This window comes from Mastigoproctus giganteus, chromosome 2 (assembly GCF_048544385.1).
Source record: "Mastigoproctus giganteus isolate SK-2022 chromosome 2, ASM4854438v1, whole genome shotgun sequence".
In the NCBI taxonomy this organism is placed as follows: Eukaryota; Metazoa; Arthropoda; class Arachnida; order Uropygi; family Thelyphonidae; genus Mastigoproctus; species Mastigoproctus giganteus.
In genome coordinates this window covers 272,031,435-272,045,638 of record NC_143576.1, presented here as the reverse complement: position 1 = coordinate 272,045,638, position 14,204 = coordinate 272,031,435, and the positions used below count along the sequence as shown (strand labels likewise).

The window sequence follows — 14,204 nt, the reverse complement described above, 5'->3', positions numbered from 1 at the left end:
TGGGACAGCAGAGCTAAAGGGCTGCATTGGACAAAGAAGCAATGGCGTCGGAAGCACAATCCTACACCGGGGTAAACAAATATTGTGCACAAAAGTTTGGTGAAGCCAGATAAAATACTTTTACTTCCACTGCATATCAAGTAAGGCATAATGAAGCAATTTGCTAAAGCATTGAATAAGGTTGGTAACTGCTTTAAGTACCTTTGGAGTAAATTTCCCTGTTTATCTGACGCAAAATTTAAGGAGGATATCTTCACTGGTTCCCAAATTAGAAAATTGGGCTTAGTCGGTCAGTTTGAAACTATTATTATTATTATTATTATTATTATTATTATTATCTGTTTATTTCCATAAGGAACCATTATGACTGACGTTGAAAGAGAAAAGTGGATTGCTTTTAAAAGTGTAATGGAAAACTTTCTAGGAAGTCATAAATCACAGCATTATGAGAAAATTATTCAAAATATTCTCGAAAATCTTCGCAATTTAGGTTGCAATATGAGCATCAAAATTCACTTTTTGAATGCCCACCTTGATTTTTTCTTGATGTGATCTTGACGGAGGTCATTGTAGTGTCTGCCATGGAGTGCCTTCTTTGCCCATCTTTCTAGCTTCGTTTCTTGTGCTGTCTGGGTGGGAGGGAGCTCCTCGCTTAGGATGAGTGGGGTATATCACTTATCAATCTTCCTTATGATCTGTTCGAGTGGTGTTGCATTGTTCTCGAAGTAATCCTTCAGGTTAACTATCACTGTTTTCTGTTGCTCTATCAGACCCCTTCCTCTTTCCGAGCTATTATAAGTCTCTCCACTGCTCACTTGGGGTGCTGTTGGCGGTTCTCGGTCATAATTGTCCTGGTATTTCGCATCATATCCTCTAGCTCGGTGTTAGTCCACTCTATGACCTCAAAGAAGTATGTTACTAATGGAGCTGCATAGGCGTTTATGGCTTTATTTTGTTCCCTCCGTTTAATTCTATTTCAACAGACCTGATTTTCTCATGATTTTTTCGGTAAGGCACTTCTTGATTTCCTTGTGCTCTAACTGCTGAGTCTGCACCATTGCTAGGTTTGTAGGTCTCTCCATCTGTCATAGATTTGGTCTTTTTACCAGTCAGCAGCTGCTAGTTTTGGCCCACTAATTTTTCCTTGTGAAGTGCTTGCGTCTTGCATTTGCCTAGACCAAATTCCATCCTGCTATCCTTGCTGAATTCTTCGGTGATCCGGAGCAGTTGCTGGAGTTGCTTTATGGTTGCCTCGTAGAGCTTGATGTCATCCAAGTACATCAGATGGGTGAGGGTGTACAGGTTCTTTCTTCCTTCTTTGAGGTTATATCCATACTTGCTGCAGTTAAGCATGGTAGATAGCGGGATGAGTGCTAGACAGAATCACCGTGGGTTCAGAACATCTCCCTGAAAGATTCGTCTTCTCATGGGGATTGGTCTGTTTGTGCTGTGCTCGACCCTAATGGTGGTACTCAATTTCGCCATTGTTGCTACAAGGACGTTTGTCCCATTCGGATTGGCCTTCTAGATCTTCAGGGTGTCTATTAGCCAGTATGAGGTACGGAGTCGAAGATCTTGCGCTAATCGATGTAGACCATGTAAAGGTTGCAGTGCTTCTTGTAGGCTTGCCCCATAACTGGGCATCTATGGTTAATTGCTCCTTGCATCCTTTCTACTATTCGGCCATTATGTTCTGACTCTCTCAGTGGTCTGATATCTTCTTGGGTATGCAGCTGGTCAGGATCTTGTACATCGTTGGGAGGCAGGTGATTGGCCTATATTTTGTCGGGTTCCTTGAATCCTCGTCTTTAGGCTTCAGATTTTTGATTCCTTCAGTGAGTAACTTCGGGATTGTCTCCGGGTGCTTTATCATTCGAATGAACTGCTCTGCTAGGGGCTTTTGTCTGTGCAAGAGAACGTCTTGTTCTAGTAGTTGTGGATGTTATCAATTCCTGGGGTTCACCAGTGGTGGGTGTTCCTGATCGACTGTTTTACTTCTTCTCAAATCTCTTCTCTCTCTCTCTCTCTCATCTCTTGTACGTCCTTGGTTTTCTTCTGTTTTACTTCTATCCAGGGGCTGGGTCCATAGCTCTTACTTCACTGCTCCAGATATTTCCCCAGAACTCCTCGATCGTCTTCTTCTCGAGTGTTCCGTTTCCACCTTTCTCATCTTCTCCCAGTTTCCTGTAGAAGGCTCTTTGGTTCTCATCGAAGATTCGGTTGTTTATATTCTTCCTTGAGTTGTCTTTTGATGAGTCCGAGGAGAGTCTGTTTCACTTTGTCCAAGTATTCTCTTCTTCTCTGATTTCTGGTCTCTTGTTTGCTGTGGATGCTGTCTCCGTTAAGGATGCTCTTCACTTTTCCAATCAATCAAGAAGAACCGAAAACAGAAGGAACCGCCGGTCCAACAGGGTAATAGAAGTTCCTTCTGTTTTCAGTTCTTCTGCTGCTGCTGGTCTCTCGTTTCTATTCCATTAATCCTAGTAGCTGCTATAGGATCACAGTACACGGCTGTCTGGATAGCTTCCAGCGTCGCACCATTGTTGTCAAGGTAATGTGGTAATATTTTCCGATTTAGGTGGTCTGTGACTCTCCAAAAGGTCCTGTTGGGCCTCTTCTTATGTACCACGTGGGTTTTTATGGGGATCAATTCCTTCGAATTCTGTTAGTGCCTTCTTCCACTCATCTACTCTTCTAGATATCATGATCGACTCTTACCACTTCAGCTACACTGGGTTGTATTTCTTCTTGCTGTTCCTCCTCTGGTTCCGTGCTATGCTGTTCCTCTTCTGGTTCCATATTGCCCACATTCTTTGTGCTTTATAGTTTATCGCTCAGATCCTGCCCATCGCTCACAATTCAGACACTGAATGAGTCTTAAGGAGAAGGCTTCTCTGACCAATTTCAATGACTACACTGATGTGGGCACAAAGGAACTGGATGAAAAAAATAATTTCGATAATATATACTTGAATTTCAGGAAAACCTTTGATAGTGTTGCACACGGAAGACTACTGTACAAAGGACCTATACTACTGTAGCTTATATCATTAAAGGAAAGTTGCTAGAATGCATAAAATGGTGGTTGAGTGGGAGAGGATAGCGAGTGGTAATTAATGGACACTGCTCTTCCTGGACTAATGCTATTAGAGGAAACCCCCAGTGTTTTGTCTATTTATTAATGATATTGATGAAGGTATACCAGAATGCTTCACTGTTCAGAACCAATTTTTGACTATGAAAACGAAGACTATCACGGCGATGTGGGCAATTCAACAAGAGCTGACGGGCTTACTCAACGTCGATGTAGTCGGAGAATACATCCAGCGGTGCCTACAATCTATTCCACTATATGCAGTCTGCGTGGGTAGCACAGTGGTATCGCCTCCCAACACCGGCTGGAAAAGGCCCGGGTTCGAATCCCATCGAGGAACTTTATTGGGCTTTTTTCTTTCCGTGGTTGAGCTAGTCGCGCTCAGGCGTAGATAGCAAGGCTTTTCCCCCCTGAAACTGGGTTTTTTTTTCGTCCAGCAAACAGGCAAATCGACCAGAGAACACACCCAATTTACAGACAAAATAAATATGGGTAGATATAATCATTTACAGCCGACCCTAATATCATAATTTGATTTTCTTTTTGGTTGCTCCATATGCATCACCAATCTGGTCTTCTGCTTTGATGTCGTACATAAACAGATTCCTGGCAGCCCAGTATTGGGTAATGTGGTGGATGAACAGAGTCACGGGCAGGCATTCATCATCTGACGCCAGGGCTGCTTTATATCCCAATCTAAAGGTCACTCCGTGGAGAGTTCACTTTGCATGCAGGAATATCCTAATGTCTCAGCTGCTAACTAGTGTGATTGGCACCCCTAGTCTTCGGGGATTTGTCTCTCCTCCACGTGCTGGACACAGTAATGACAACTCCTACTTACCGTTGCATTCTACACTGTCCAACCTGTGCTGTCTGAAGAACTTCTTTCTGAACATCACCCTTTTCAATTCATTGGCAATAGACCCTGTGAAATATTGTGACTACAAGGAGTACAGATTGAAGAGCATCTCTGAAACGCACAGCTTGTTTGAACTATAGAAGTATAAAGAAGAAGAAGAAGCTTGAAACTGGAAGACGCTCGTAACTTGAACTTTATAAATAGGATGGAATGACCAAAACAAAAACAACTTTTGGACATCTACTTTTATATGATATAATTACCTCTTCCAATGTTGTCAGGAATTACATCCTGTAAATAACAATGTAAATGATTCGCACTTCTGTAAATATTGTATTGTAAACATGTTTTGTAAATATTGTATTGTAAACATGTTTTGTAAATATTGTATTGTAAACATGGTTTGTAAATATTGTATTCTAAACATGTTTTGTAAATATTGTATTGTAAACAATTGCTGTTCCTGCATTTTTGTACCCCCTCCTAGCCGGTCGGCTATGTAAGGCAGGTGAAAGCAATCACTTGCTATAATACTAAACGGATTTTATAATAATAATAATAATAATAATAACTGTCAGCTTAGGAAAGCTGACAGTTATTATTATCACTGTCAGCTTAGGAAAGAAGACTTCAGCAGAAGATAGAAAAATTAAGAGTCAAGATAGGTCAATTAACCCAGTACCGACGGGGCAATAGGAGTAAGAAATTAATTGGAAAAGTGAAGAGCATCCTCAAACAAGACAGCGTCCACATCATCTTCATATTTGTTTCTGTTCTATGGTGGTCCCAAGACTCGTCCAAATCCACCTAGAATTATAATCGAACATGTACCCTATCAATATTACAGGTCGCCTGTATATTATATTCTGGCCACCTCACAACCAGGAAGCAGTAATTCCTGGACAGCTGCTTCCTGGCACGTTTTCCAGCCTGCGTTTAAAACTGTCATTGTGCGAATTAGCACCGATTCCGCACACAACTGAGATAGTGCTATACATGTGTGTGTGTGCCAACGCTCTGCACCGCCCAGAGACAGCGTGCTCAAAAAAAAAACCTAACTATTAAATTTAGGCTACCCGAATAATTCAATTGATCTGCCGTGCTGTGTCTTATGTCTCTTAATTGCGTGTATTGTATGGTCGATTTGTCTGTTTTCTAGTCGAAAAACCCAAGTTTCTGGGGGAAAAAAAACCTTGCTATCTACGCTTGAGACCGACTACCTCCGCCATGGAATGAAGACAGACTGCGTTCACAGCAAACAAGAGACAAAAAATCAGAGAATAGGAGAGCACTTGGACACATTGAAGCAGAACCTGATTGCACTCAGTAAGGAACTACTCCGATACAAAGAGAGCTCCCAGAGGAAAATAAACAACCGAATCTTCGATGAGGACCAAATAGGCTTCTACAGGAATCTCGGAGAAGACAGGAACGAATGAAACGGAACATCTGACTAGAAGACAATTGAGGAGTTCTTGGGAAACATATGGAGCGGGAAAGAGAGACATAAACGCCGAACTCCCTGGATAGAACTAGAACGCAAAAAAACCATGGACCTACAAGAAATGAGAGAGGGGGAGATTCGGGAAGAAGTAAAACAGACGATCAAGAACTCTCACAACTGGCGAACTCCAGGAATAGATAACGTCAACAACTGCTGGTACAAGAATCTCACTTGCAAAAACAAGAACCTGAAGTAGCAATTCTCCCGAATGATAAGGCACCCAGAGACAATCCAGAAGTTTCTCACACAAGAAATCACATATCTCAAGCCTAAATACAAGAATCCCGGCGAAATATAGGCCAATCACCTGTCTTCCAACAATGTACAAGATCTTGACCAGCTGCATAACCAGGAAGATATCAGACCAACTGGAGAGCCAGAACATAATGGCCGAACAGCAGAAAGGATGCAAGCGGCTGAGGAAAGGATACAAGGAGGAATTAACCATAGATGCCACAGTTATGGAGCAAGCCTACAAGAAGCACTGCAACCTATACATGGTCTACATCGATTACCGCAAGGCCTTCGACTGGCTAATGCAGGCACTGAACATCTACCAAGTCAATCCGATAGTGAGAAACGATGGCGAAATGGTGTATCACCATTAAAGTCGAAAACATCACAACCAAGACAATCCACATCAGGAATGGAAACTTTCAGGTAGATGCCAAGAGCCCATTGTGGTTCTGTCTAGCATTTAACACGCTATCCACCAGGTTCAACTGTAACAAGTACGGATATAACCTCTAAGAAGGAAGGTATTTTTTTTTTGGTAGTTGTTGGCGTATCGGCTTCTGTGGCCATAATGCACCTCCCAAGGTTTTTGCAGTACTTTGATCCAAGCCCGAGGGGGGAATCGAACCCGCGCCCTGTGGGTTGTCAGGTAGGCACTTTACCCACCTGGCTAGCCCGGTTGGCATAAGAAGGAAAGAAGAACGTGTACACCCTCATCCACATGATGTACATGGATGGCATCAAGATCTACGCGGGAACCAAGGAGCACCTCCAGTAACTACTCCAGATCACCGAAGAATTCAGCAATGATATTAGGATGGAATTTAGTCTAGAAAAAAAAGCAAGACCCACGGATTGCACCATGGAAAATTAATGAACCGAAACTACCAGCTGCAGACTGGTAATGAGATCGAAGCCATGGCAGACGGAGAGGCCTACAAATACTTGGGGATGATACAGGCTCAGCAGTTATAGCACAAGGAAATTAAGGCCTGCCTGACCGAAAAATACCATCAGAGACTCAGGAGCCTGCTGAAAGCAAAGCTGAATGGAGGGAATACAGTTAAAGCCATAAACACCTATGCAGTCCCAGCGCTGACATACTCCTTAGGCGTATAGATTTCACTAACGCAGAGCTTCAGGGTGTCATGAGAAAGACAAGGACCATCATGACCAAGAGCCGCCAACTCCACCTGAAATCTGCCCGGAAAGAAAGAGTAAGGGGTCTGAGGGACCTCACTGAGCAACAGAAGACAGCGATAGTTAACCTGAAGGATTACTTCCAGAAACACACAGCAGCACTCCAGCAGGCCATAAGGAAGACAGACAAGATATGCCTCACTCAAAGCTAGAAAGATAGGCAGTGAAAACACTCAGTTCCAGGCACTACAATGATCTCCATCAAGATCACATTGATAAAATTGCTTCCATTGCATGACTCACGAGCGGGACGCTCTTCCTCGATACTGAAGGATTCATGTTAGCAATCCAAGACCAGGTAATCAACACCACGAACTATAGAAAATACAACACCACGAACTATAGAAAATACAACACCACGGAGCCCGGTGTGTTCGATGTCACATGTCAACTATGCCACCTGGCCTCAGAAACGATCCAACACATCACCGCGCGATGCAAGATGATCACACAGACTGAGTACACTGATAGACAAGACTAGGTAGCCAGGATAATGCACCAGAAGCTAGCAGGGAAATACCAGTTGATCGAAGAAAGTGTACTTTACTACAAGTACGACCCTAGACAGTATTAGAGACCCCAACACAGAAGCTGTGGGTTGCGGTCTCTTATGGCGCAGTCCCAACCGACTAGGACCGCGCCATAATAACGGATAGGACAATCCTGAACAACAGACCGGACATAACCCTTGTGGACAATAAGAAAAAGTCAACTTATCTGATTGACATAGCGGTATCCAACACTGGCAACTTTCAGAAAACGCATGGGGAAAACTCAGGAAATACACGATCCTAAGACGGATGTCAAAGTGATTTGGCTTACACAACAAGTAACGACCATCCCGATCATCATGTCAACCACAGGTACGGTGCCAAAGACCCTTCATAACAGCCTTGAAACAGTCTTCAAGGGAACACTTACAAGGAATTCCAGAAATTCGCAATCCTGAACACCTGTAGGACAGTCTTAGACTTCCTCGACCAGCAGTAACCCCAGACATAACAATAACCACCCTGTGCACTCGGTAGCAATACCCGTCACGAGGTGAAACTCCCGATCAGGGAGAAATAATAATAATAATAATAATTAATGTCCAAGTTTACAGTTGTCTCTAAGGTTGGCAGGGATTTTAATGACAGTATGTTATTGCAAGAGGATCCAGAAAGGTTTTGCAGATCTTCTGAGATGTGGCAACTGAAATGTAACAATGACAAATGCAATATATTGTATATGGGTGGCAGTAACCCCAGAGAAAGGTATGAACTGTGTGGTACTATACTAAGAGTGATAGAGAGTGAAAAAGACCTCGTGTAAATTGTGCAGTCAGTTTTCTGAGCAGTACAGACAGGCTGCCAGAGCAGGTCATGGGGTATTGTCAATGATATACAGGAATTTTGCTAGTGGGGAAAACGAGGTGATTATCCCTTTGTATAAAGCAACGGTCAAACCACGCCTTCAGTATTGCGTAAAGGTCCGGAGGCCTCATTTTAGGAAGAATGTAGAGTTGCTAGAAGGAGTATAGAAAAGGGTAACAAGATTGGTGAGTGGAACGAAGGGGTTCATTTAACTTTACAATTGTTATGGTACTTACTTGGAAGTGGGAAAGAGGAACACCTTCTTCTGGATATCCGGGATGTGAATGTTGTCACAGATCACCTTTGCAAAAGATGTCTTCTTAAGTTCCTCCAGTTGCTCTATGAAAGAAACATTTAATATTAATTAAACTAAGTTTGTCTTATGAGATGAATGCTACAAAATACAAGATAGATTAATTCATTTGTGAATTGCTTTATCACAAGAATTCATTCGTGCATAACAACTTCTATACAATATATGCATACATATGTATATATATAAACGAGGGATGGTCATTCAATTCGCGGACTGTTCAAGATTTTAATTGTCATCATTTGAACCTCTGTGGATTTCTCCTTCTCAAAATACAATATCTTGAACTTCACATGCTTTCCCCACCGTCGAACACACTCATTAAATTCTTCCTACAAGCCGTTTTCTAAAAGACTGAAAAGTGCTTCAGTTGTGTCTCTGTGAGAATTGTTGTGTCGGCCGCGAAACGCTTCCCTTTCAGAGCTTTTTTTAGACGTGGAAACAGGAAGAAATCACGCGAGGCTAAGTGCGATTGATAAGGGGGTTGAGGCAGAACCTCGATACCAATTGCAGTGATCACTGCCTGTGTAATATTAGCTGTATGGGGCAATATGGTTGATCTACCAAGACACTCACTCATTACCATATGCTTCATTCCTCTCTTTAACTGTTTCCGTTGCATTTAAACCTTTAACACAACAACGAATCACATATCGCCGTTCAATCTGTAAGTCCGACATGATACTTGCTTCAAAACGGTCGTCAGTGCAACGCGGCTAAAGAGACTCTCTTCACGCAACACTAGCTCGGCAATTAGGGCGGAAACACACTATTCTCACTTCACGCGACTTCAAATGTAAACAAGTCAAAATTCAAATGCGTGGGAGCTATATTTACCATTCAGTTAATTGCTCGAGGATGCACAATTGTTATTGGCTGTATTCACAAGATAACACGTTGGCCCACAAGGCCGAATGACTTTTTCGGGAGTTCACATTTTTCTGTTCAAACAGAAATTTGGTCCGGCGTGTCAGCGTGACAAGAGAAAAATGGAGGAAATGTTAATAGAAAAAGTAGAATGTCAAATCCGACATTCTATGCTACTTACAAAGAGGGTTGTAGAATATTCATATTATGCTTACTTTGTAACTTTTCACATTCTACTTGACATCTTTTTTCATTTCGTTGTAATGGTTTAAGGCTCAGGCAACAAACTTTTTTTATTTAAAATTCCTAATATCAGTATCGATTTGCTGTATGAAGAATATGTTCTGTTGAAATCATTCTGTAGTAATATTGAGACAAAAGACCTCAAAATACCACAGATGTTGGATAAAAATTTTAAATGCGCACGAAGTACGTAACACAAAAAAATATTAATTTTATCTACGCTTTGCCTCTCTCAAATGTAATGAGTGAGCGAATATTTAGCTCAAGGTTTAACGAGTGGAAAAAGAATAGAAATAAGAATGTTGAAGAACTGTTGCAAACAACCAATCACAATATGTCATGCAAAGAATTTTACGCATTATGTCCCAAAAAATGAAAAATTGTTCAAGTAAATTCGATCAAATGAAAAGTATTGCTATGTAAATATTTTCTTTTTGATAAAATAAATCAGGTTTATTGAATGTGTATGTAAACAATTATGTAAAAAATGTGATGTTAATATTTATAAAAGTTTCCTTTAGTGTTCATAACTTTTGCAAAAAAATTTTCAGAATTAAAGCACGGGCTATAATTCGGTTAATTTTTATTTAAATTTGACTAAATTTGCATTCCAAAAACTTGCAAAACTCAACAAAATATAGAAATAAAATGGTTGTTATTAAAATTGTTCGCTTTTCTTAAGATATAATGCGAATACCCCTAAACGAGGAATGAATACCCCAAACATAAGTATGACTACCTGGAGATCAAATTTTTAATCTGGCCACCCTACGTTATACAGTGACGTTTCTTCTCCGACCGACTTCGCAGTTTACATTAAACTGGATCACAGAATACTACTTTTATGACTAGATTCACGTGACTTGATAATAGTGTGTTTGCGCCCTTACTGGCATGCACACACAGTCTGCTCAGAACCGATCAGTGAGAGAGTCTCTAGCAGCAGTTATGGAATCGATGTAGACGACGGCATATTAGTGATAGTATTGTATATGCCAGCCGTCATAATGAAAACCTGGCTGATGCTGGCTCTAACAGTGGAAAGAGTATTGTAAACTTAAATGAATTTCAATATTCAATATGGCACTCCCAAATAAACAACAGCGCGAGTCTAGATGTCCGAGGTGAAACACACAACTCGGTTTTGAAAGCTTGCCTAGGAACAAAGAAAAAATCTGACCATCCACGAGCAGATGCCCAAAAACTAGATCTAATTGTGATTGAAGTAAGGCATCTACTACCACCAAATCAAGCCAGAACTGAGCATAGTTCAGAACGTGACACTTTATGTTTAGCCCTTCCAAACTTTGAAGGTCGCCCGCTGGAGGAAACATGTGTCTTGCCTGAAAGTATTGGGCATATAACTTTCCTGATAAAACGTCTAGGGGCGCAAACTGAAGACCTCAGGGATGAAGTTTTATCTATGCGAGAACAAAATAAAACCGTCAAGCTTATGATAACAGATCTCTTTGACTTATATAAGTCTAACCACAACCTTGAATAGAAGCGATTGGCAAATCCCAAGCATCTCATTCAAATGGCTGAGACTAATGAACTGTCACAAAGAGAGAGTCAGCATCATCTCGAAAATGAGAAAGGACAAGTGAGCCTATCGAAAGTTAACGATCGACTACACAATACTTCTTCCAGAAAAGAATCCCCTACCTCTATACATAATTGCCTATGTCCTGACCAACTAGCACTACTCTCAGGGCACCTTAGCTGGTCGAATCGAGTGCTTAGAGTGCTGACGTTACCACTGACACCAACTTTAGTAATCTAACTAAAGAAAACCAATATTCAAGATTCCAAAACCAAGTAATTTTAGACAAACTAAAAGGCGTAGAAACACAACTGCATGACTTCAAACAATTTGTTAGTGAAATGGGAATTCCAAAAAGTCAACATTCAATAATAGTACCAATGTTAAACCATCCTTGACGTGATACACCAGGTTCCCCAGCAGTGACTGAAGCATCATGCACAAGAGGAATCATAGACCCCACCCAGATCTCTGTAAGCCCTAAAACAAGCATAACGGATTCAACTTTAATTGAGTATCCCACATTTGGGGAGACAGTCCAGATTCCCGTAGTCGAAAACCAAAGTAAAAAATTTAAGCATATCCCATCTAAAGCTAATCTCTCTCAGCGAACTATTAATGTATCAGTTGATACGAACCTCCCATTCAGGCAAGAAGACTGGCGGACATATACCAAATATCAGCTGTTCGCACCAGAGAAAAGATCTTCGTATCCAGTCTGGGCCGTGAGTCAAGAACAGAGAGTATTAAAAGTCTCTTTTTGAAGGAATATGGGTTTGAAGTGGAGTAAAGAAATTAAGAACCAAACACCCATGCTATGCCTCCTTCCTAGTGATACGCACATCTAACGCGATTAATACTGTCATGATACTGATACTGAAGAAAATCAGCTCATCCATCAACAACACTATGCTTATCGCTCTAAAAGATCCACTGATCTTGCAATTTTTGACTTCTGCTCAAGGATCGTGCCAAAGCCATTGCAGGCAACGCATTATTGGTTGCACTCACAGTCCACCCTACTTTTGAGGAAAACGTCTTGGTTCGAATCGTATCACTGACGCTAGAAATTTTTATGCGCGTTTTCATACAAAATGGTTGAGTTTGTATTATCATTAGTATCAGCAAAGCCATGATGCAGGCGAGCAAATTTATACAGCATCAGCCAAAATAAAAATCACCTATCCATTACTCCTTGTAATTTGATAATTCCCTTAGTTTATTCCAACCGGTATCAGAAGAAGGTTTGCTCCAAAAATCACATAATCTTTGGCTCATAGGAAATTTCCGCACATCTATCCTGCAAGAAGAAGAAGAAGAAATCTTTATTGTGCAGTAAAGACAGACTAATGTGCTCACCACAGCTAGGAGGACAGGGGCCTGATAAGGTTATGGGATAGTATAAAAACATGTACAGTATTACAAATTATAAATATCGGTGTAGATACACCGATAGTTTACACCATAGTTTACCCATCAATTTGAAAAACGTAGGTAGTGTCAAAAGCATCGTTTTAATTGCATCTCATATTGCGGGTGCCTTCAAAACGAGATAGCTGGTATTGCATTACGTACTTCAAATAAATAACGCTTCTCTAGTAGAGAAGACTACTGTTATTAATTTCAGAGGATACCACCACCCAGTCGATCGTTTCGAAGCTAGTGGGTTTCATCATCAGTGGGTGGGCAGGTACCCTGGTAATGCAACATGCCATCACAGTTGCGAAGCTGTTTCCTCAATACGTAGTTCAAATTTTAGGGTAAACTATGATGTATCCACATCGATATTATATAGTTAATTACCAAAATCCCATAAGAAATTATGCCTTGTGCATTCCATTTTCTAATAGTATTACAAATACATAATATGCAACTATCCTTCCTCAATTTTAATTTGTTACCCCTCTCCCTTATGACAACACGTTATGCGTGTTGTCTAATAAGAGTGAGAATGCCGTCAGCATTTAGTATACTCAATCCATCTAAATACTTAATCACTTCAATCAGGTCTCCTAGCAAGTGCTTATTCTCCAGATGCTGCACTTTTCAGAATTGGCCTTTTTTTGTAAGAGTAGCGTTTTGTGTCCCTAGTAATCTTAATGCACCCTCCGCAATAGATCACTGTCCTTTCTAAAATTAAGTTTCCAAAACTGTATTTAGTAGTCCTGATGTGGCCTAATCATTGCCTTATAGAGTTGTGCAATCATCTTCTTATCCATGCTGTTAAAATTACTTAATATTATTGACAAAATCTGATGAGCAGCCATCTGCACCGCTCAGAGAACTTCAAGTCGGACTGTGCAATTACACCTAGCAGCCGTTCGTTCTCACCATCTCGAGTGTAGTAACACCTAATTGGTTTTTACTCTGGCATTACAGATACCGATTTGCACAACCCTGCATTTGTGCATATTAAACTTAATTTGCCACTGCTCAGCCCATATAACTAATTTATCGTTTAAGTAGCATACTCTGATTACTGTGAATAACAAACCAACCAACCTTGGTTTCATCTGCAAGCTTTGACGTTAAGCCTGACAAGCATTCATCAATATTATTAATAAATACAGAATTCAACAATGGTCCTAGCATTGAAACCTAGGAAATTCCACTGATAATATCAATCAGCAAAGAGCAATATGGCGCCTCCGTAGCCAGGTGGGAAAGGGCAGCAGTGCTTAGCACACGTTTCTTGTTTACACCGGGGTTCGAGCCCGTCACCACCAAATATGGAGGATGCGGAAAGGTCAGGGAATGACCACCGCATATCCCCGCAGCAATATGGCCTTAGTTGCTAATGCCCCTAAAAACCAAAAACAAAACAAAAAGCAGTGTCCGTTGATTACCACTCTCTGTCTTCTTCCACTCTTCCATCCCTTTATCCATAGCAGTAACTTGCTCTTAATGCCCCATTGCTCAAGTTTGTACAGCAAACAGTTTTGGGGAAACAGTATCAAAAGCTTTCCTGAAATGCAAGCATATGTTAACAAAA

General features: G+C 41.0%; 1 protein-coding gene across 1 annotated transcript in view; it reads right to left on the bottom strand.

The window, feature by feature from the left end:
• LOC150090473 (immunomodulatory peroxidase-like) overlaps nucleotides 1-14,204 on the bottom strand; it is a 400,214-nt gene that overhangs the window by 12,440 nt on the left and 373,570 nt on the right. Inside the window, exon 12 of the mRNA XM_090390327.1 lies at nucleotides 8,483-8,585. Coding sequence (XP_090246453.1) covers nucleotides 8,483-8,585 — 103 coding nt within the window. The remainder of the gene's footprint in view (nucleotides 1-8,482; nucleotides 8,586-14,204) is intronic.